Raw genomic sequence first — 20430 nt, forward strand, 5'->3', positions numbered from 1 at the left:
CGCTCCAAAATCACTCCTTCGGAGCTTCCCCTTTTCGAACGGTCTCGAAACACTACCCCGCTATCAAAAATAGAGTCACAACGTTAATATGGTCGTTTAGACACCAAAATCACAACAAACGGAGATAGGTCAATTTTGGAGTCAAAACGGGAATCGTGGGACCCGCGCAGGAAATTCCGAAATTAACCCCAAAAGTGGGTCCTAACCAGTTCCCCCAGCTCATGTCCCATAATGGGACACAATTCGGGGCTCGGGAACAACACAATATCAACAAGCAACTAAAACCCAAATTTTCTCAAAAGAATAGAAATGGGACAGCAGCTAATTCAGCGTTTTTACCAAAAAGGAGCGATCTACAGTGAAATGCGACAACACCACGACGTTCTCCTCGAAAAACCACTCAAGATAGCCTCAAAAATCACCAAAATCGGATCTAAAATGGCTAAGAAAACAAGTCTCAAAAATTTCCAAAATCAAGCTCACAAAAGGGGTCTGGCAGCAGGTATTTTTTGAAAATTACCTCAAACGGGGACTCCAAATCACTATCCGAGATCACCAACGCGTTGTCCTCGAAAAATCTCACAACTTAGCCTTTTGGATCACCCAAATCGGTTGAGAAATGAGAGAGAGATGAGGGTTTGAAATTTGAGAAATGTTGCTGATTTTCTGCAATTTATTGCAGAAAATCTGCAACATTTCCAAAACTTAAAATCCCGACGGGGTGCTCCGAACTCGTTCGAACGAAACCCCGTGCACGCAAACGAGATATGCAACCACACCAAATTCGATATTCCAGACTCAATGGCGCAGTCGAAATTTCCATCAGAGGTCATTTCGATAAAAAGTGGGTCCCACTTCCAAAAGCCCTTTTAAGTCAAAACCCACAAAAGTTCTCGGAAAGATATCGAAAACCTCCAGACACAAAAGAAGGGTCAATCTAGACCAAACTCGACATTCCGGAGCTAACCACGCTGATGGAATTCTCATCCGAGCGCGTTTACTCAGAATGTTGACCAAAGTCAAACTTAAGCTTAAACTTAAAGTTAAAACGCCTAATCGCACCGACTCACACTGAAAACCTCGGGAGTCATGTCGACCATGCTATTAGCCTAAAATGACCCTTCTGGAGCTGATGAAATCGTCAGAATTGGATTCCGATGTCATCTTCTTGAACTTTTGATCGAAAATGATCGTTCAAGGTTCATAAGCTCCAAAACACAAAAACTCGCACCAAGACCAAACGAACGACCAGGTGACCGAACTGTCAGTCCCAGCAAGTCATAAATGACTTGGGGTCGCTATAGAAATGCTCTAAACGACACACAGAAGGCAAGACACAGAAATGACCATGAGGGTCATTACAACTTCATTACAAGGGATGCTACATCATTAGACATGGGAGCTGGACTCGTAAATCCAAACCGTGCAGTTGATCCAGGCTTGATATATGAAGCAACTCCACAAGACTATGTGAATCTTCTCTGCTCCATGAATCTCACAGAAAAGCAATTCAAAACAATTGCTAGATCATCAGCTAAGCACAACTGCTCAAATCCGTTCAATGATATGAATTACCCATCATTTATTGCTCTCTTTAACCCAAATGAGGACTACACTTGGTTGGGGCAGAAATTCAGGAGGACAGTCACAAATGTTGGACCTGGTGCTGCTAATTACAAAGCAAAAGTGACAGCACCAAAAAACTCGACAATTTCTATCTCTCCACAAACCTTGGTGTTTGAGAAGAAAAATCAGAAGCAGGACTACACTCTGACCATACGTTACAAAGGCATTGCAGACGACCAAGCACAATCTGGTTCCATCACTTGGGTGGAAGAGAATGGTCATCACACCGTAAGAAGTCCTATAGTAGTAGCTCTAGCGCTCGATGCCTGGACCTGAAATGCTGCATTCAACAAAACTGTTTCATTTTTTTTAGTTTGTAACACTTCCCAAGAGAGTTCTGTTTAAGTAGCTCGAAGCATGTATGCTTAAAGTAATTGTTGAATAATGTTTTTCTTGGGTTATCAATTAAGCATGACTTTGTTGCTGTTTGACATTTTTTTGCTACATGAACTAAAATAAGCAGATGTTTCCACATCTATTTCCTCTATGTAATTAGTTTTTCTCCCTTCGGAAAATCAGTTGACGTTCAATAATGAGACTTACAATGTGTGCCCACCTCTTCAGAGTTTAATTTCTAATACCCAGTATGACTGACCTGTTGGTACTAACGACAATGGCCAAGTCAGAATTTTCACTAAGAGATTTCCAAATATAAAGAAGTAAACACATGAAAAATCAAACGGAGAATCAATATGTAGAGACTAAAATATAATTCTCCAACAAAGAGGATATCAGATGAATCCCCTTTGCGTCCCCTAATTACGCTCCTGACTAACACGAAATAAATATTTTTACACCATTAAGAAAAAACTTATATTCAATAATTCCATCTTAACTTTGGGAAATCTAAACCAGGATAGAAAGATCCCTTCTGCAGTAAAAGCAAGCACTTACCCATATCGAGAAGTAAATAGTAAGTAGTACTAATAAAAGAGTCCAACAACTATCAAGTCAATAGTCAAAACAACAACAGTACTAAAGAGTAAAGACACAGCTAGAAAATGACACAACAAAAGTTGCACTCATTATACAAAATACAAAGATCTTTTTGACTAGCTAGCTGCATACTGAATCATGCTCTGAACCAAAGGGGAAAAGGGGCTGATATTATTTGTTAATTTCTTAACATAATAGTAAAAAGGGACCATGAGAATCGAATCAACACTTAATAGATACTTGTAGAATAGTTGATAATACATAAAGTCAAACCAAACTGACCGATGCACACCTCTAATCCTAAATCTAAACAAGCTTGAATGACCAATGCTAATCTAAATCAAGCAAAAACAACCTTTTTGTGCATCTTGAGTTGTGTCAATGGCTTCCAACATGAGCACCACTTCCTTCATCTCTGGCCTCTTTTTTGGATTTGCATTCCAACATTGTTTCATTATATTGGCCACAGCACTTGGACAAGTGTTAGGTATTTCAGGCCTTAGACTCTTGTACACATTTGGACTTATTTCATGAGAAGGACAAATTTGTCCAATATATGGAATTGAACAACAATATATCTCCCACAAACAAATTCCAAAACTATAAACATCACATTTATGATCATATGGTAAACCAATAAGAACCTCAGGAGCCATGTAACCAATAGTCCCAGTTTGCGCAGTCATGTTAATAGGACATGAAGCCTCGATTCGAGATACTCCAAAGTCAATTATTTTTACTCTTCCTTCCTTATCCACAACTAAATTACTACTCTTTACATCTCTATGAACAATTTTCTTAGAGTGAAGGTAACTCAACCCTCTTGCAACATCTAATGCTAGTTGAATTACATAAATCAATGGCAACTTTTTTATATGATTTTTTAAGAGGTGTGATCTAAGTGTACCTCCAGGGACGTATTCAACCACGATACCATATTCAAGTACTGGTTGTTTTGCCAATGAATGATTTCTCGTCAATTTTTTCATCCATCTTGTAGATTCAGGGGGCAATGTTTTCGAACCTCCGATTAACTTTGCAATGTTTGGGTGATGTAAATTGTACCATATTGAAACTTCTTGTGTGAAAGCCTTTGTTACTATATTCCTTCTTTTTTCATTGCTTAAATCAAGTATTTTAACTGCAACTTGTTTACCATCATAAACACCTTTATAAACCGATCAGTATGCTCCTTTAGCAATAATAGTGTTGACTTTAAGTTTTGTAGGATCCAATTCCCATTCTTGTTTCTTCGTCATGATCACTTCCAATTTATTCGTCTCTTCAGTACAACCATTATTATTGCTAAATATTCTATCTAAATGCCTCTCAAGTTGTTCATCCATTCTTCTTAAATCTATCTTTGCAATAATTCTTGATTTCGCCATTAAAGACAAACAAGAAAACGCTCTGTTTAATTTGGAGTTATTCCTTCTGAAATGGCGGTATATTTATAGGTATCGAAATCAAATTTGAAAAGGATTGGGAAAGGGGTAATTCAGATTTCTCTTAGACTAGAGTTTTCAAGTTTCTAAAATTATAAAAAATAATCCTATTTTAATTCATTTGTCTTATTTTCTATTTTACTCCCTTTCAAAAAGAATTTATTTTCTCTTCTTTTTTTTGGCAACTCTTAATTCCAACTTTATGTTGGATATTTGTTCTACATTTCTTACCATAAATGAATTTTCCTTTTCCTAAAAGGAAAACACAAAAGTTTTTATATTTAGCTAGTTCTTTTCTTGTAGGAAAATGTTTATGACTCTATAAATAGAGACACAAAAATATTAATGTGGCTTAGAGAGTTCTGATAGGGGAGAACGTGTGAGACATAAGTGTTACGTTAACACTTATGTGCACCTCTTTATATTTCGAGTGAATTGTGTGAGGTTATTCCTCTCTATATTTTGCACTCTCTTTATATAGTAAATATTACTCATCTCCTCTTGTGGATGTAAATCGATTTATCCAACCACGTTAAATGTTTGTCTTTTGGTATATTTCTCGTTAGTCTTCTTATTCGTGATCTTTCGAGGTTTTGCTTTGCTAGATTACATATGACACTGATTATTTTCGGTCCTAACACTTTATACATGACATATTTAAGACAAAGAACATTTTGTTATATTTTACAAATCACTAGTTTAAGACCATAAGATTCGAAAGTATTCTTTATTTTAAAAATTCTGAACAAATAAATTAAAACGGAGAAAGTAATATTTCATGACACTATTTAATGCAATTTCAAATTATAATCTTGCAGTAAAGTTGAGATGTCATATAACATAGAGGTGGAATCATCTTTATAGTTATAAATTCGAAATTTTTTAATAGTTTTGGCTCAATTTTATAATTGTACTAAAATTTTATTAGATTAGTACATGAGTGGAATAATTAGGAGCAGATGTAAAGTTAGTGGTTAACTGTTTAAAATGCACTTTTAATGAAGTCTACAAGTAGTATATCTGTTTGGACTAATTGCAAACAGCATTCTTTAAGTTTTGCTTTTATAAGCCAGCTGACAATTTGTACTATATATTGCCTCCCTACTCTAGAGTGATTAAAGTTAAATGAAACAAGGAGCAATATAGGTTTTTGAGAACTTATATTTGTCTTGAAAAATTTATTAAATATATAAAAAATATCTATTATCAATAATAAAACAGTCACTTAATCCAACGTAGGTACTCAATTAGTTTAGCTTGCCTTCTGTTTGAGGGTTTGATTCCCCTTGGACACATAACTCTTTTCACAAAGATTATTGACACATTATAATTTTGACCCAACATGACTCCATTACTTTTCGTGAAGACTTTATGCAAGGAGGGCAATCCTCACTCATAAGCTAGCTTTTGGGATTGAGTTAGAACAGATGTCATATCTTTATATGGTATTAGAGCAAGGTCCATATCCATTTCCCGACCCATACTCTAGTTGGGTCTAGGCGTGAAGGGGGTTGTTAGAGTGGGTCAGAGTCACGCGTTAGTTGGAGAATGAATTGATGCTCAACTTAAATAAACTTGGGCAACCCTCCCTCACATGAGTTAGTTTAATTTTGTGGTTGAGTTAAGTCAAGGTGTCATATCTTTACAGGCAAGATAGATTAGTAAATTGCATAATCAGTGTTAATGAAAACTCTATGTGCTTCAGCAGGGAAAATAGGTCAAAGGTATCAGCAGTTCTTGCTAATTTCAAGAACCAAGTTTAAGCAAGGAACCCTCCTTTGGAAGATTTAATACATAAAAGAAGGAAGACATTTGAAAATGAAACCAAATGTTCTCTCATAAAAATAGTCGTAAATCACAACTGTCAAGGCACCAGCAATACGTAGAGTACATAGAAGAAAATTGCGAATAAGCAGCTTGCAATCACGTAGTTGCTGTTAAGATTCGTGGCCTAGTTGAACTTAACAAAGCAAAAAATTGTCTAAAACTCAGTAGTCATCTCCTAACTAATAAAACTAAACCCATTGTAATCGGATGTGTACTGGTATGGTCCTGATCAACCTAAGAAAAGATATTGATCATTGTAATAGGTTTAGCAGCCGACTGTTCAACTCCTGAAATAATGATGTGAAAGATTCATGTTGGTGAGGGATGGTGAATGGGGAAAGGTAGTGCTCCACTTCCAAAGTGTAGCAGATGAGTGACAGCTGAGGGTGCAGTGTTTGCTGAATTTCCGAATCCTGATGATGCTGCAGTAGAGAAGAGTGGCAATGTAGGACTCCCATCATAAGTATTTTGGTCATGCCCCATCCATTTCAAAGAGGCGTCGACTTCCAAGCCCTTCTCTATTGCTGAAACCTGGAGGAAGCATCATAGGATGTTTATTCGGTACATTGTACTGACTAAATTCACAAGACGAGGCATATAAATTGAACTACTAGATAGTAATTTGAAAGACACCATGCAGGAAAAGAGAGAAATAAGCAACATGTACATGAATTTAGGTAAGGAATGTTGCATTAAGTGCACCATTCTTATGAGAAGACGAACTGAAAGTAATTCAAACAACGTTAACAAGAATACCTTAAATGTTGGAAAGAGATTGTCATTTGATCCGTTCCAATGGACGGGATGCTGAGTTAGCATATGCTGGCCATGAAGTAGCAGTTTACTTCTCAGTGTTGTAGAAGCAGGGGTCTGTAATAGAGTCAAGACCAAGTAGACTGCTTAGACATACATGATGAATACAAATCTACCTTTGTTACAGATCATGGAATACATGAATGGAGATAGATCATGAAAGTCTCAAATTACCCGGACTTCTCCATGATGTTCAGGTAAACCATTTGAACCATGCCGGCACTGGAAGTTTCCAATTTGGCTAGTGTTTCCATGTTGATTCTCAGCATAGGAAGAGAGAGATATGCCCAAATTTAGATCAAGATTATGATCTCTGCCTGCATCACATGTAAAGATTGGTAGTTTTCAACCAGCTAAGTGGAGCTGAAGAAAAAAGAGAAACATAAAGGCGGTGTCCAGAAAAGTGTGCAAGTCTTGCTAGTACCTCCAATGTCAGCCTCCAAAGTCAGTGCCCCTTCGTATGTGTTTGGCTCAAAGTTGGTGACTGCCTCCCTCCCATTGCATTTTATAGCAGCCTTATCATATGCCCTGATCACCCCAAAGACCAAGTTCAGTCAATGTTGAGAGGTTAAACCACATAATATAAAAAGGGATGAAGAGTCAGGCCATGATCATTGGACCTTGCAGCATCTATCTCATTGTCAAATAGTCCAAGATAGATATATCTGCAGGAACATAGTGTACAGTAACTAGTTAGCAATACTCTCTCTAACTTATAAAGATCAGTGCTATCATGTGATTAGATAGTGAAGAACTTGAAACAGACATATTAACAATTGTGTGACATTTCTAAGCCACATTGAAACAAGTGGTCACTCACTTCTTTCCAAGAAGCTGCCCCATCCGTGCTTCCCATCGCCCACATTTATGTAGAGTGACTCCTCTGTATTTTGAACTTCCTCTAGAGAAGCCATTGCTCTGACGACGAAGTATGTGCACAAACTCTTCTTTGCTAAAGTTCTTCATCTACATGCCAGTCAGAGACAATTAGATTAATCGGCAATCTTACTCTAAATTGAAAAGGGACTTCAACCAACCTGCTTCAGATCTTCTTCATAATCACTGATGTTAAAATTGATATCTGCATCAAGTCCTCGGAATTTAATTGCAGCACGGTCATACACCCTGATATTAGTAAAATAAAAACTCAGGCCTACAACTATCCAAGTTCTTTCTTTTAAGAAGTACAAAAATCAAGGTATGGAGCTAAGATAAAACGCATTCAAAATTATACAGTACCTAGCAGCAGCATGTGCAGTGTCAAAACCCCCTGTGAATACAAGTTCCAAATGACAAATGAAGCTTGCAGTCAGCAAATCAATTCATGAATAAAGCTGGAAATGAATATACTTCATATCGACAAAACATGAGATTACAAACACGATTGCTTACCCAAGTAAACTTGTTTCCCACAATCCCTGCAAAGCCCATAAAGAAACTATTCAAATTCACATTAACACATTTATTATCTGTTGCTATCAAACTTGAAAGTGGAAGCAGCTTATTAGTAATTGTTAGATAGTTGGAACTAACAACTCCAAGCAACCCCGGGTAAGCATAAGTTCAGTATCTAAGTGAATTGCTAGATAGTTGGAACTAACAACTCCAAGCACCCCTGCGTAAGCATAAGTTCATTATGTTAGTGTGCGATGAACGACCACTAATTTTGTCCAGACTTAAGCACGGATAGTGAAGAGTATCGCAATGGAGCTGACACCTAACATACCAAAGGAAAACCAGTTCTATTATGTCCTAAGCACGGATAACTGAGGAAGGTTGCAGCATGTTGACAGCCAGAAAGTCAAACTGCCGTAAACTTATGTACACCACCACAATATTTTAATTTTTTTTTACCCCTCCCTAGAGGCTCCCGCCCTTTTTGCTCCCCTTGGTGAGTAGAACCCAGGTGGAGGATACTTACCATTCGAGCCATCACTAGTCTATAAACCCCAACACAACAATTTTGAGATTATGTTTAGTCCATTGATTTTCTAATATCACAATCGCAGAAATCTCAAGGAATTGAACGTCGCTATTACTACTGAGCTTGAGAGGAAACAACAAAAAAAAAATTGCTCGAGAATGAAAACACAAGTGATGGTCACTAACCAGATATGGGATTCCCATCTTCCAGTCCTTCGATAGAATGTAACTCCACGATACTGAGAACTCCGAGACCTAGGTTCTCTTCCACTCTTCTTCGCCTGTAATCTCTGTTGCGGAGTTTTACCGATCCTCTGCTCATTCAAATCACCGCAATTCGCCGGAAGATCCAACCCCACCTCTCCATTCACCAATGGAAACAACTCCTTTATTACAAACCCACCACGATCCCCACTTCCTTCGTATTCATTATTAGCTTCCTTATCAGCTTTCAGTATAGCAAATGTAAAACCATCGCGGTGACGATGATCACCTGATGATACAATCATCGAATCACCACCACCACCACCAGTCAATATCTGCTGCTGGCGGTCGTCTACATTGGAAGAAGACGATGAATTAGAAATATTGTTATCTGAGATCAAACTGTGAGTCCAGCCTGAAATATCAGAAGCAGCGTAGATGATTGCATCTGTATTGGAAACAAAGGAATCTTCATCTTCCATAATTGTATCCATGGACATCTCTCCTGAACTCATCTTTCTTCTTTTTTTTTTTTTTTTTTTTTAATTTTGGGTTAAATTGCTGGAGTTACCTTGCTGCTTCCTTAATATAAGTGAGGTTGTGACATAGTCAACTTATTTTATCTTTTTAGTCATTTCGGAGAGATTTCACTTTCATTTCATAGTACGCGTAAAGAACACCACTCAAAGTAGAGGATCGATCAAACTTTGTACACTGTGGTCTCCTTTTGATTGGTCATTAATAATTATTTATTTCCGTCTAATTTTATGTGAGATAGTTTGATTCCACATGGAGTTTAAGAAAAAAAAGAAGATTTTTAAAACTTGTGATCTAAAATGAATGATAAAAAAAAAAGAAAATAAGTCATATAAATTGGATAGACAGATATTTTTTTTTAATAAGAGACATGATTGAAAGTGAGAATTTATTTAACAAAACAATAACTATAGTCAACAAAGGGATCGTGATCCAAACAATAGACGAGTCCCATTTGGACATATATTGTTTTTAAAAATAATAATTGAAGACGTATTTCAAATTTGACTAGTTTTCAAGTGAACCATTTTTTTCCACTCACATTTTTTTTATATTTATTTTCAAATATTATATTATACTTTCTATTTGCAAACACCTACTAACGACATAGATTGGACATTAATTCTACACCGTATAATTTTCTTGGCAATTGCCGATTACTTGTTTTTTTCTATCAATCAAGCCTTGATTCGATGGTTACTAAAATAAAAGATAAATTTCAATTTTGTGTGTTGGATCTGACCTATTGGATGTTGGTCATGACTCTATATTTGGATAGTGGCGAAACGGTTTGGAAATTTACTATATTGGATTATTTATATGTTTTGGAAATTCTCTCAATGAATCAATGTTTCAACAATTACAGAAAATTTCCGGCAGGGCTGCGGTCTGCCTACACTATGGCCTCAGCTAGAACACACATCTCGACTATTCCATGACTAAATACCTAAAAGATAGCGGTAGATGAGAGTTAACCCTAAAATGCAAAGCTATACGTGCGATTGACATACCAAATTTACAAATGTAACTTATAAACTAAGGAGCTTTCATCTTGAAAAAAACAGTAGCCTGTCTCTTGAATAAGCACCAAAAGTCATGAAACTAAAGAGTCCTAATTTTAATTTGTTCGAACTAACATGAAATATAGCACCAAGAGTCATGAAACTAAAGAGTCATGTTTCTTTATGTTAGCTTACTTATGTTTTAAATGTATCTAGAATTTTAGTATTTTGCTCTCTTTTCAGTTCTCAATTATGGATTTTTGTCTAAGAAGTCTCTTGTGCTCCTTCTCTAGTACCACTGCTATATGTGAGGGGGCATCCCTGCTTCACAAGGGATAGATCATTGTCCTTGCGTTGTTAAGGGATTCAGCCAAATGTGACAAGCGATCCTATAGAGAATAACAAAAGAAAAGTATAATCGGGTGCATTAAGGACGAAACTTCTATAGAGAATAAGAGAAGACAACTTTTATACAGAAAATAGTGTTACAACACAGACAATTATATTACAAGTTCTGAATATGACATTAAGGAGGAACATCCAGGTGCTACACTCAACAACAACAACAAATCTAATGTAGTCCCATACACAGGTCTGGGTAGGATAGAGTGTACGCAAACCTTACCCCTATCTTGTGGAGGTAAAGAGACTGTTTTGAAAAGATTGTGCCCTTTGCGTTATCAAATTTAATGGCTACTGCAGAGATTCTCTCACTAACAGTGAGGTCGAAGAAAAGAAACATCTTACAAATATTATCAATTTGGACTGTCTGATACATCTAAGACAGTACCTGTAAACAGTAAAAGAAGAGTAACATATAAAACTACGTATTGGATGATGCAGGACAACTGCAAAGAAACCTCCTCAGACTAGCAGAATTATCCAGGACAGCTGCAGAGCAACCTCACGCATTGACTAATCCTTAGACTTGGCGAAATAGCCGCGCCAATCAGATGTGGTGATGAGCGGGCGACTATGCCAACTCAACATAAGACACCCATCTTTCTCTTCTACTCTATATCTCTTTCCATTTATGTACAAGGCCAATAGCATGTTTACGTGTCTGTACGTATTTGAACCCAGGGGAACCAGGTTGAACCCTGCAGAGTTAAACCTCATTCGCCATTGACCAAACGTCTCGTGTCTCATTACTCGCTTAGTCCCTTCACAAGCCACCAAATTATAGATCTCCCTCCCTAGGTGCTGTGTAGCAATCTCCAAGTCTATAGTGCTGCGCTTAGTCCACTCTGAGTTCTCCAGCAAATCAAACATTGTTGAATAGTAATGCCATGCTTCCTTAATCCTGTTCATAAACACACTCTCATTGTGATTATCTTCACGTTCGGCAATGGTCACAGTCTTCGGGTCTATTTGTTTTATCAAATCCAGAACTTGCTCAATTGCTCCTGGAATGGAAAACAGACGGTGAAGCTTGAAAACAGAGTTCACAGCCACTGATTCCACATTACTGGGTCTAATATTCAACATTGGTGCTTCAAGATCAGCTAAAGTATGGACCACTAATCCACGAAATTCAAATTCTATACCCATTGACTCTGCAAGTTGGGCGAGCTTCCCACCAACTTCCTGTAAGGCATTGGTAGTGTCATCAGGCTGAGAGTGGCCACCAATTCCTGTGAGCCGAAAAGCCGGTGGACCACCAGGACGCAAAGTGAGAGCCTGCAAAAGTGCTGGCCATTGCGAACCTTGATTTAAGCTGAAATCAATTACATGTACTCTCTTGGAATCGGCAAAGGCCTCCAAAATGGATTGATGGCAATTAAGTGGGCGAATTTGAGGAACAGGCAGCTGTCGTAGAAGCTCATACTCAAGACTTGGTCCTTGGGTTGATACGATATTTCACTTAGACACCTTAGTTGGATGATGTTCAATTTAGACACCTCATATAGGGTCTTGCTATGTTGACACTTTTTGTTTACATGGCATAATGAGTGTGATACACTCATTGATAAGCGCATGAAATAGTTCTTTAGTTTATTTTTAGTTATTTTTTTTCTTCTTCTTCCCCATTTTCAGCCACCATTTTCCCAAGTTAAATTTCATCCATTGTGAAGGAAGGTTTCAACAACAATGATGGAAAATTTTCTTAAAATTTAAGAATAAACCCATTCATAAAATTCTTTCTTGAAAGAATATAATATTTGCACGAAAGTGAATTTAAGAAGATTAGTAAAAGCTTATCTCGATAATTTGCGGGGGCAATGGTGGACAGAGGCGGAGCCAAGATTAAAAGTTTGGGGGTTCTAAATTTTCTTTTAGAATAAAGAGAGGGGGTTCAGAGCTACAACTCTAGTGTGAAAAGCATTTTCACGGTCTCTTCCTTACCACTAAACCGTCTATTAATTTTGTTGAGGGTTCACAAGTTAATATACATATATATTTATTTAATTTTTTAATACAAATACAGGGTCTACGGAAAAGATATTGGGTTCGTCAGAACCCACGAACCCCCACCTAGCTCCGCCAACGTGCAGATGTGGGGGAGAAGAGAAGCGCGCTCTGGGGGTATTTGGAGATCCAGAAAAAAAAATATTCAATGGTTGCACAGTTTTATTTTTACTCAATATTAATTATTTAAAAATTACTTTTGACACACATGACAAATGTCGTCGTTTAATTCATCACTTTACACGTCATTCGTGAGTATAACACACTATATGTTTTTGGTGATATTAAAAAAGGTGTAAAAATTGACATAGCGGGACCATATATGAAGTATCTAAAATGAACATCGCCCAAATAAGGTGTTTGAAACATCGTGCCAACTTTAGGGGGACACTGACTTTTGAATAAGCACCAATAGTCATGAAACTGAAGAGTCCTAATTTTAACTTGTTCGAACTAACATGAAATATAGCATAGAAGAAATTAAAGAGTCAGCTAATATAACAAAGGTTGAAAATATTAGCATGAACATGCCACGACTAACTAGCAAGAGTCGGCCTTGCTTGTAATAGCTGTAAAAATGTCTCTTAAATTTTAGTTGACCCTTTCCATGCATAACAAGTTAGCTAGTTTAACGATTCATAGNGCAATTGCCAATTGAGTCTAGACTCTTTTTAATTCTACCAATCAAGTCTTGATTCGATGTTTATTAAAATGAAAGATACATTTCAATGACAAGAGTCATTCAATTTTATCACATTAAATTATTGGAGTACTTTTTAGTCATATAAAGGTTATTCAACTTTAAATTTATCACACAAAAGTCATTTTTCTATTTTGTTGTCACATAAAAGTCACCTAACTTTTGCCTAGTTAACAAAAAAAAAGAAAATATGAGTTAAGCTATCCCGTCAGGTCTGCCTACTTTGTTTTTAATTTGTATCAGCCCATCTTTTTATCAATCGCCTACACTATGGCCTCAAATAGAGCTGTGACACAAACTTATATGCATCTCGACTATTTGACTAAATACCTAAAAATGGCGGTAGACAAGAGTCAACCCTTCAATGCTAAGGTATACACGCGATTGACATACCAATTTTGCAAATGTAACTTCAAACTAAGGAGCTTTCATCTTGAAAAAAAGCAGTAGACTGAATTTGGCCTAACTCATTGGTAGCCCTCTAAAGTTGATACGATATTTCACTTAAACACCTTATCTGGATGATGTTCAATTTAGACACCTCATATAGGGTCTCGCTATGTTGACACTTTTTGTTTACATAGCATAATGAGTGTGATACTCATTGATAAGTGCGTGAAATAGTTCTTTAGTTTATTTTTAGTTATTTTTTTTCTTCTTCTTCCCCATTTTCAGCCACCATTCTCCCAAGTTAAATTTCATCCATTGTGAAGGAAGGTTTCAACAACAATGATGGAAAATGTTCTTAAAATTTAAGAATAAACCCATTCATAAAATTCTTTTTGAAAGAATATAATATTTGCACGAAAGTTAATTTAAGAAGATTAATAAAAGCTTATCTCAATAATTTGCAGGGGCAATGGTGTGTAGAGGCGGAACCAAGATTAAAAGTTTGGAGGTTCTAAATTTCCTTTTAGAATAAAGAGAGGGGGTTCGGAGCTACAACTCTAGCGTGAAAAGCATTTTCACGGTCTCTTCCTTACCACTAAACCGTCTATTAATTTTGTTGAGGGTATATACATATATATTTATTTAATTTTTTAATACAAATACAGGGTCTACGAAAAAGCTACTTGGTTCGTCAGAACCCACGAACCCCCACCTAGCTCCACCAATGTGCAAATGTGGGGGAGAAGAGAAGTGCGCTCCGGGGGTATTTGGAGATCCTGAAAAAAAAATATTCAATGGTTGCACAGTTTTATTTTTACTCAATATTAATTATTTAAAAATTATTTTTGACACACATGACAAATGTCGTCATTTAATCCGTCACTTTACACGTCATTCGTGAGTATAACACACTCTATGTTTTTGGTGATATTAAATTTTAGTTGAACCTTTCCATGCATAACAAGTTAGCTAGTTTAACGATTCACAGGTAGTTATAGCAATCTTAGTTCCAAGCGTATGAATGAGGGAAGCAGATTAATGTTCTTCTTTACGTTTCTCAATTATGGATTTTCGCATAAGAAGTCTCTTGTGCTCCTTCTCTACTACCACTGCTAAATGCGAGAGGGCATCCCCGAGCTTGGAAACCTACTTTGCAGGGATAGATCATTGTTTTTGAGTTGTCAAGGGATTCAGCCAAATGTGACAAGTGATTCCTGAGACCTTCAGCTTCAATACTCTGGAAAAATAAGCATAATGAATGATGCAGAGACAAGAAGTGTCTCGTCTTCCATAGAAGGCAATACCTAATTTATAGAACAGTAACTATGATGAAGGACTTTTGTTATTCCTAGTTTTTCCTTTGGGAATTACAATTAGTTTGTTTTCAAGCCTGGAAAAAGTTTAGACAATTAAAAACAGAAAGGTATTGCAGATAACGTAAGTGTTATATTCTGATAATTTGATGAATTAACAAACTATGAGAACTGGTAGAGAGACATGATCCCTCGTGTGGAAGTTTTTCAGGACAAGTCAATGGAGTACAGCTGCAAAGCTGCCACACCTGCCGTGGTAGGTGGGCAAGACAATAGAGGTGCAGAGCTCTCGGCAATGGCATTCTACTAGGTTGTTTTGTCCATCTTATATTGGNTTTCCTTTGGGAATTACAATTAGTTTGTTTTCAAGCCTGGAAAAAGTTTAGACAATTAAAAACAGAAAGGTATTGCAGATAACGTAAGTGTTATATTCTGATAATTTGATGAATTAACAAACTATGAGAACTAGTAGAGAGACATGATCCCTCGTGTGGAAGTTGTTCAGGACAAGTCAATGGAGTACAGCTGCAAAGCTGCCACACCTGCCGTGGTAGGTGGGCAAGACAGTAGAGGCGCAGAGCTCTCGGCAATGGCATTCTACTAGGTTGTTTTGTCCATCTTATATTGGACACTTTGACAAAGAACAACCTAGTTTTTGCAAATAAGGATTCTAAAAAGCAAATGACATTTTCTCTCAACGGATGAACTACTCTCATACGAACAGCAAGGGACCTAATTGAGTGATATGCAAAAAGTTTCAAGTAGTTATTTAAGTTTAGTGTCTTGTACTAAAACATTGTAAAATTTATTCCTATGTTACGGAACATAAATCATTTAAGTTGTAATCAGTAGTGAAGTAGAGTCCATGGTTAGAGTTAGCCGTTGTGTATCTGATTGAAGTCTATGTTAACTAGAGGTATTTAATATAGTGGACAACAAGGTTATTGTTCTGAGTCTTGTAGTGGAGATATTACATGGTGTAGGATTAAGAGTTTAATCTTTTGTGATTATTGGAGTCTGTATTCACATGTTGCTTGAAGTTAGTGGAGTTGATTGAGAAATCTTGTGTGACAGATCGTGGTTTTTCTCCCCTTGAGCAAGGAGGTTTCCACGTAAAGTTTAGTGTTCTTTTACTTTAAGCATTTACTGTTAATAAGTACAATTAAGGACCTGCTATGTTGACTCGTGGTGGACTTATAAAAACTAACAATTAGTGATCTAAGATAAATGTTTAATAGAGAAAATAGCTTTGCAGCACGGACAATTACAAGTTCTGATAATATAGAGGGAGGAACATGTAGGTGCGACCCTCAACAACAGCAACAAATCTAGTGTCCTCCCATAAGCAGGGTCAGGTAGGATAGAGTATACGCAAACCTTAACCCTATCTCGTGGAGGGTAGAAAGACCGTTGCCAATTGACTGCCCTTAGCGTTATTAAATTTAATGACTACTGCAGAGATCCTCTCAATAACAGTGAGGTCGAAGAAACGAACCATCTTACAAAGGTTGTAAATTTGGACTGTCTGATACATCTGAGACGATACCTGTAAACAGTAAAAGAAGAGTAACACCATTAAGTACACTCTGAGTTAGTTAACACATAAAACTACGTATTGGATGATGCAGGACAGTTGCAGAGCAACTTCCTCAGAGTAGCAAACTTTTCTAGGACAGCTGCAGAGTAACCACACCCATTGACTGATTCCCTAGACTTGGCTACATATCTGCCAAATAGAGGTGGTGATTAGCGGACGACTATGCCAACTCCACATAAGACACCCATCTTTCACTTCTACTCTATATCCCTCTTCATTTGTGTACAAGGCAAGTAACAAGTCTGCGTGTCTGTACGTATTTGAAGCCAGGGGAACCAGGTTGAACCCTGCAGAGTTAAACCTCACTCGCCATTGACCCAGCGTCTCGTGTCTCACAACTCGCTCAGTCCCTTCGCAAGCAACCAAATTATAGATCTCCCTCCCTAAGTGCGGCCCGACAATCTCCAAGTCTATAGTGCTGCGCTTAGTCCACTCTGAATTTTCCAGTAAATGGAACACTGTTGAATAGTAATGCCATGCTTCCTTAATCCTATTCATAAAGACACTCTCATTGTGATTCGCTTCTGGTTCGGCAATGGTCACAATCTTCGGCTTTACTTGTTTGATTAAATCCAGCACTTTCTCAATTGCTCCTGGAATGGAAAACAGACGGTGAAGCTCGAAAACAGAGTTCACAGCCACTGCTTCCACGTTACTAGGAATATTCAACATCGATGCTTCAAGATCAGCTAAAGTATGAACCACGAATCCACGGAATTCAAATTCTACACCAATTGACTCTGCAAGTTGGGCGAGCTTCCAACCAACTTTGTGTAATGCATCGGTACTGTCATCAGGCTGGGAGTGGCCACCAATTCCTGTGAGCTGAAAAGCCGGTGGACCGCCAGGACGCAAAGCGAGAGCCTGCAAAAGTGCTGGCCATTGCGAACCTTGATTCAAGCTGAAATCAATTACATGTACTCTCTTGGAATCGGCGAAGGCCTCCAAAATGGATTGATTGGCAGTGAAGTGGGCGAATTTGACGAAAAGGCAGCTCTCGTAGAAGCTCATATGCAAGAGCTGGTCCTTGGAATAGGATGATTCAACAATATCTCGTCGATTCGTTCTGTGAATCTTATGAGACAAAGCTTCAGCAAAATAAGTCGCCACTTTCTTCATTGCTCCTCCAATTTGTGAAACTGCAATTCTTCTTAAAACACTGGTTAGTTCATCCGCTAGACTTAAGTTGTTCTCTTGAATCGCCTCGGCACAAGCCATCAACGTATTGACAAGCCTAACGCTACTCTCTTCGTTCACTGTCTTATCAGTATCCGGCAATAAACCACCACGTAATTCTGATCTACGGCAAGTGTTGTTGCAAAGTGCTCTAAAATCAACATTAAATATCCTAATCTCTTGCTGATCATCAATTTGCTTATTATTATTAAACCAGGTGGAAGATGCACTTGATGATACAATCATCGAATCATCATCACCATCACTACCACCAGCAGCAGTCAAAATCTCCTGCTGCTGATGGTGTTCGTCTACATTGGTAGAAGACGATGAATTAGAAATATTGTGATCAGAGATCAAACTGTGAGTCCGGCCTGAAATATCAGAAGCAGCGTAGATGATTGCATCTGTATTAGAAACAAATGAATCTTCATCTTCATTAATTGTTTCCATGGAAATCTCTCTACAGTTCATCTTCTTCTTTCTTTTTTGGTTGTTGTTGGTAAATTGCTGTCAACCTCTTTTTTTTTTTTTTTTGCTAATTTCGAAGAGTTTCGCTTTCATCGCGCGCGTAAAGAACAGCACTGAAAGTAAGATCGAGGATTAGATTTGTAATCGTTCACTTTTACTTTTACTCTGTTCACTATTTCGAAAAGAGTATAAAGTTTTGTGCTGCCTATAAAATTTTCTTTTATGAATAAACCTGTAACTTAAGTAATTAATAATACTCCATATATTTTTTCTATATAATTATAATTACAGCAAAATATAGTTGAGGAAAGTTGAGTCCTCTTTGTGCTCTAACTAGAATTATTTATTAGTAGTTATCTTCTTGAACGATTTTATTTACTTTTCTAACTCTGTATTTTTTTCATAGATACACCGAAATCAGAAATAATTCTTCAATGCAACAGACAGTTTTTAAAATTGTCTTTGCTTTTTCTTCTGAGATTATGACAAGTCATGATTGGGACAAACAACAAGTTTTTTTTTTTTAAAAGCAGCAACTTATTATTTTGATTCGTAATATTGGTATTGTTGAAATACTGACCCCCAGATTTGCCTAAGGAATAGGAATATTTTGTCTGTTCCTTTGCAGATTACAGCAGTTACGTTATGTAAAGCAAATAAAGTAATGACACAATATTTTATCGTGAAAACCCCCGACTCATAAAGGGTAAAAAACCACGACCTACAACTTTGTAGGATTTAACTCTACTTCATTAAACTCTGAGCCTCAACAAAAAATTACAAACATATGTAGCCTAAGGAATTATAAACTCTAATTCCTAGTCGCCAACAACCAACTAGATCGGCGACCCCACTTCAAGTTATGAATTCAAATTACAACTCTTGCAATCCTAGGAACTAACTCTAATTCCTAACCTCCAACACAAACCCCACAAGGTTTATGTTCCCATGTCTACCCTATTCCTACTCCAGTTTATACTTCACTGGATCTAGAAAGAATTAAAAATACAATTCGATAAAAACTCAATACATGTTGACACCTAATTTTGACCCTCCCCGATAATAATTAACTTGCGAGTTTCTTAATTTTTAAACGATTTAAGATAATTACTTTATAAAATTCAAATATTTCTTCGAGGTTACTTTAAGTAATTTTAGTCTATTTTTTATAGTATTTTTTTAATTAATTATATATGTAATTAGAATTTCCTAAATATTCGAAAATTGTCTCAAAAAAGATTTTATGTTAATTAAATCCTCAATTGAATTAATTGGGTTTAAAGTATATTCGTAATGTGGGTTTAAAATATATCCTTTATTTGGAGTTATTTAGCTTATTAGTTTAATTATTTCTATTTTCGCTAATTTGGAAAGTTTTGTTTTATCAATTTACTCTAACTTAAGATTGTGGTTATAATTTTAAATTGATTAGTTTCTAATTAAGTTAATTATTTTATTTCGTTAAGATTGAGAAACTCCTTAATTAATTTATGAAATTCCGTCTTGTTTAAATATAGGCCAAATTCACCGACTAATTTTAATTTGGTTATAATCGAAACTCATTCGGCTATTATTTATTTGCAATTTTAGCCATTTGTAACCCCTCCCTTAGCTTTCGTAAGACCCAAAAATGGGTCAATTGTTTCAGCCCATCCCTCCAATTTCCAGCAACAATACAATCCCAGCAGCCCATTACAATACAACATACAACACCGACCCACTCCATTCCCATATTCTCCTGACCCGGCCCACTTCCCTTTTCCTCCACAAAAATACCTAGCAAACACACAATACGCACAGCAATACCAAAACAGTACCCCTGCGTCTTCCCCATTCCAGACGCGACAAATTTGATTCCAGCGTCCAGCAGCCCAGAAATCGCGAACAACGCGACCCAAAACCCAGTAAAAACGCTATTTCGTCCTGGCATCGTGAGATCGCTCCACGTCACGCCCCAAGGATGTTGGAGTCAATCCCCCTTTTCCTCTTCCGGAATGGGGCGAATTCCTCAGAAAAAGTTGCCTCCCCAAAAGGCTTATTGGATTTTCGTCTGTCCCCCCCC

The 20430-nt window shown here is 37.1% G+C and overlaps 3 protein-coding genes, 1 long non-coding RNA gene and 2 pseudogenes across 6 annotated transcripts in view; 1 reads left to right on the forward strand and 5 right to left on the reverse strand.

Annotated features, from left to right (window-relative positions):
• Positions 1-2897: 2897 nt before the first annotated feature.
• On the reverse strand, positions 2898-3950 carry LOC125864254 (serine/threonine-protein kinase STY13-like; annotated as a pseudogene).
• A 1868-nt stretch (positions 3951-5818) lies between these two features.
• LOC125864255 (APETALA2-like protein 3) lies at positions 5819-9289 on the reverse strand (annotated as a pseudogene).
• Positions 9290-10765: 1476 nt separating this feature from the next.
• The window catches only part of LOC125863612 (DELLA protein GAI-like), a 46035-nt gene continuing 36370 nt past the window's right edge, over positions 10766-20430 (reverse strand). The window contains exon 2 of one of the 3 annotated variants that reach the window (XR_007446207.1): positions 10766-11172. The gene's annotated coding sequence lies outside the window, so the exon portion shown is untranslated. Of the gene's footprint in view, positions 11216-20430 lie in introns of all 3 variants that reach the window. The other 2 variants (XR_007446208.1, XM_049543661.1) reach the window with 2 other exon arrangements.
• LOC125864256 (DELLA protein GAI-like) lies at positions 11222-12931 on the reverse strand. The gene is made up of 2 exons (XM_049544161.1): positions 12919-12931; positions 11222-12153 (listed from the first exon to the last, which is right to left on the reverse strand). The coding sequence occupies exons 1-2, from the start codon at positions 12929-12931 to the stop codon at positions 11228-11230; spliced, it is 939 nt and encodes a 312-aa protein (XP_049400118.1). The 3' UTR covers positions 11222-11227.
• The window catches only part of LOC125863616 (uncharacterized), a 44757-nt gene continuing 37442 nt past the window's right edge, over positions 13116-20430 (forward strand). The window contains exon 1 of the long non-coding RNA XR_007446209.1: positions 13116-13227. This is a non-coding gene — a long non-coding RNA (uncharacterized LOC125863616). The remainder of the gene's footprint in view (positions 13228-20430) is intronic.
• Positions 16833-18371, reverse strand: LOC125863611 (DELLA protein GAI-like). The gene has a single exon (XM_049543660.1). The coding sequence runs from the start codon at positions 18369-18371 to the stop codon at positions 16833-16835; it is 1539 nt and encodes a 512-aa protein (XP_049399617.1).

Source organism: Solanum stenotomum, chromosome 5, assembly GCF_019186545.1.
Source record: "Solanum stenotomum isolate F172 chromosome 5, ASM1918654v1, whole genome shotgun sequence".
NCBI classification, from domain to species: Eukaryota; Viridiplantae; Streptophyta; class Magnoliopsida; order Solanales; family Solanaceae; genus Solanum; species Solanum stenotomum.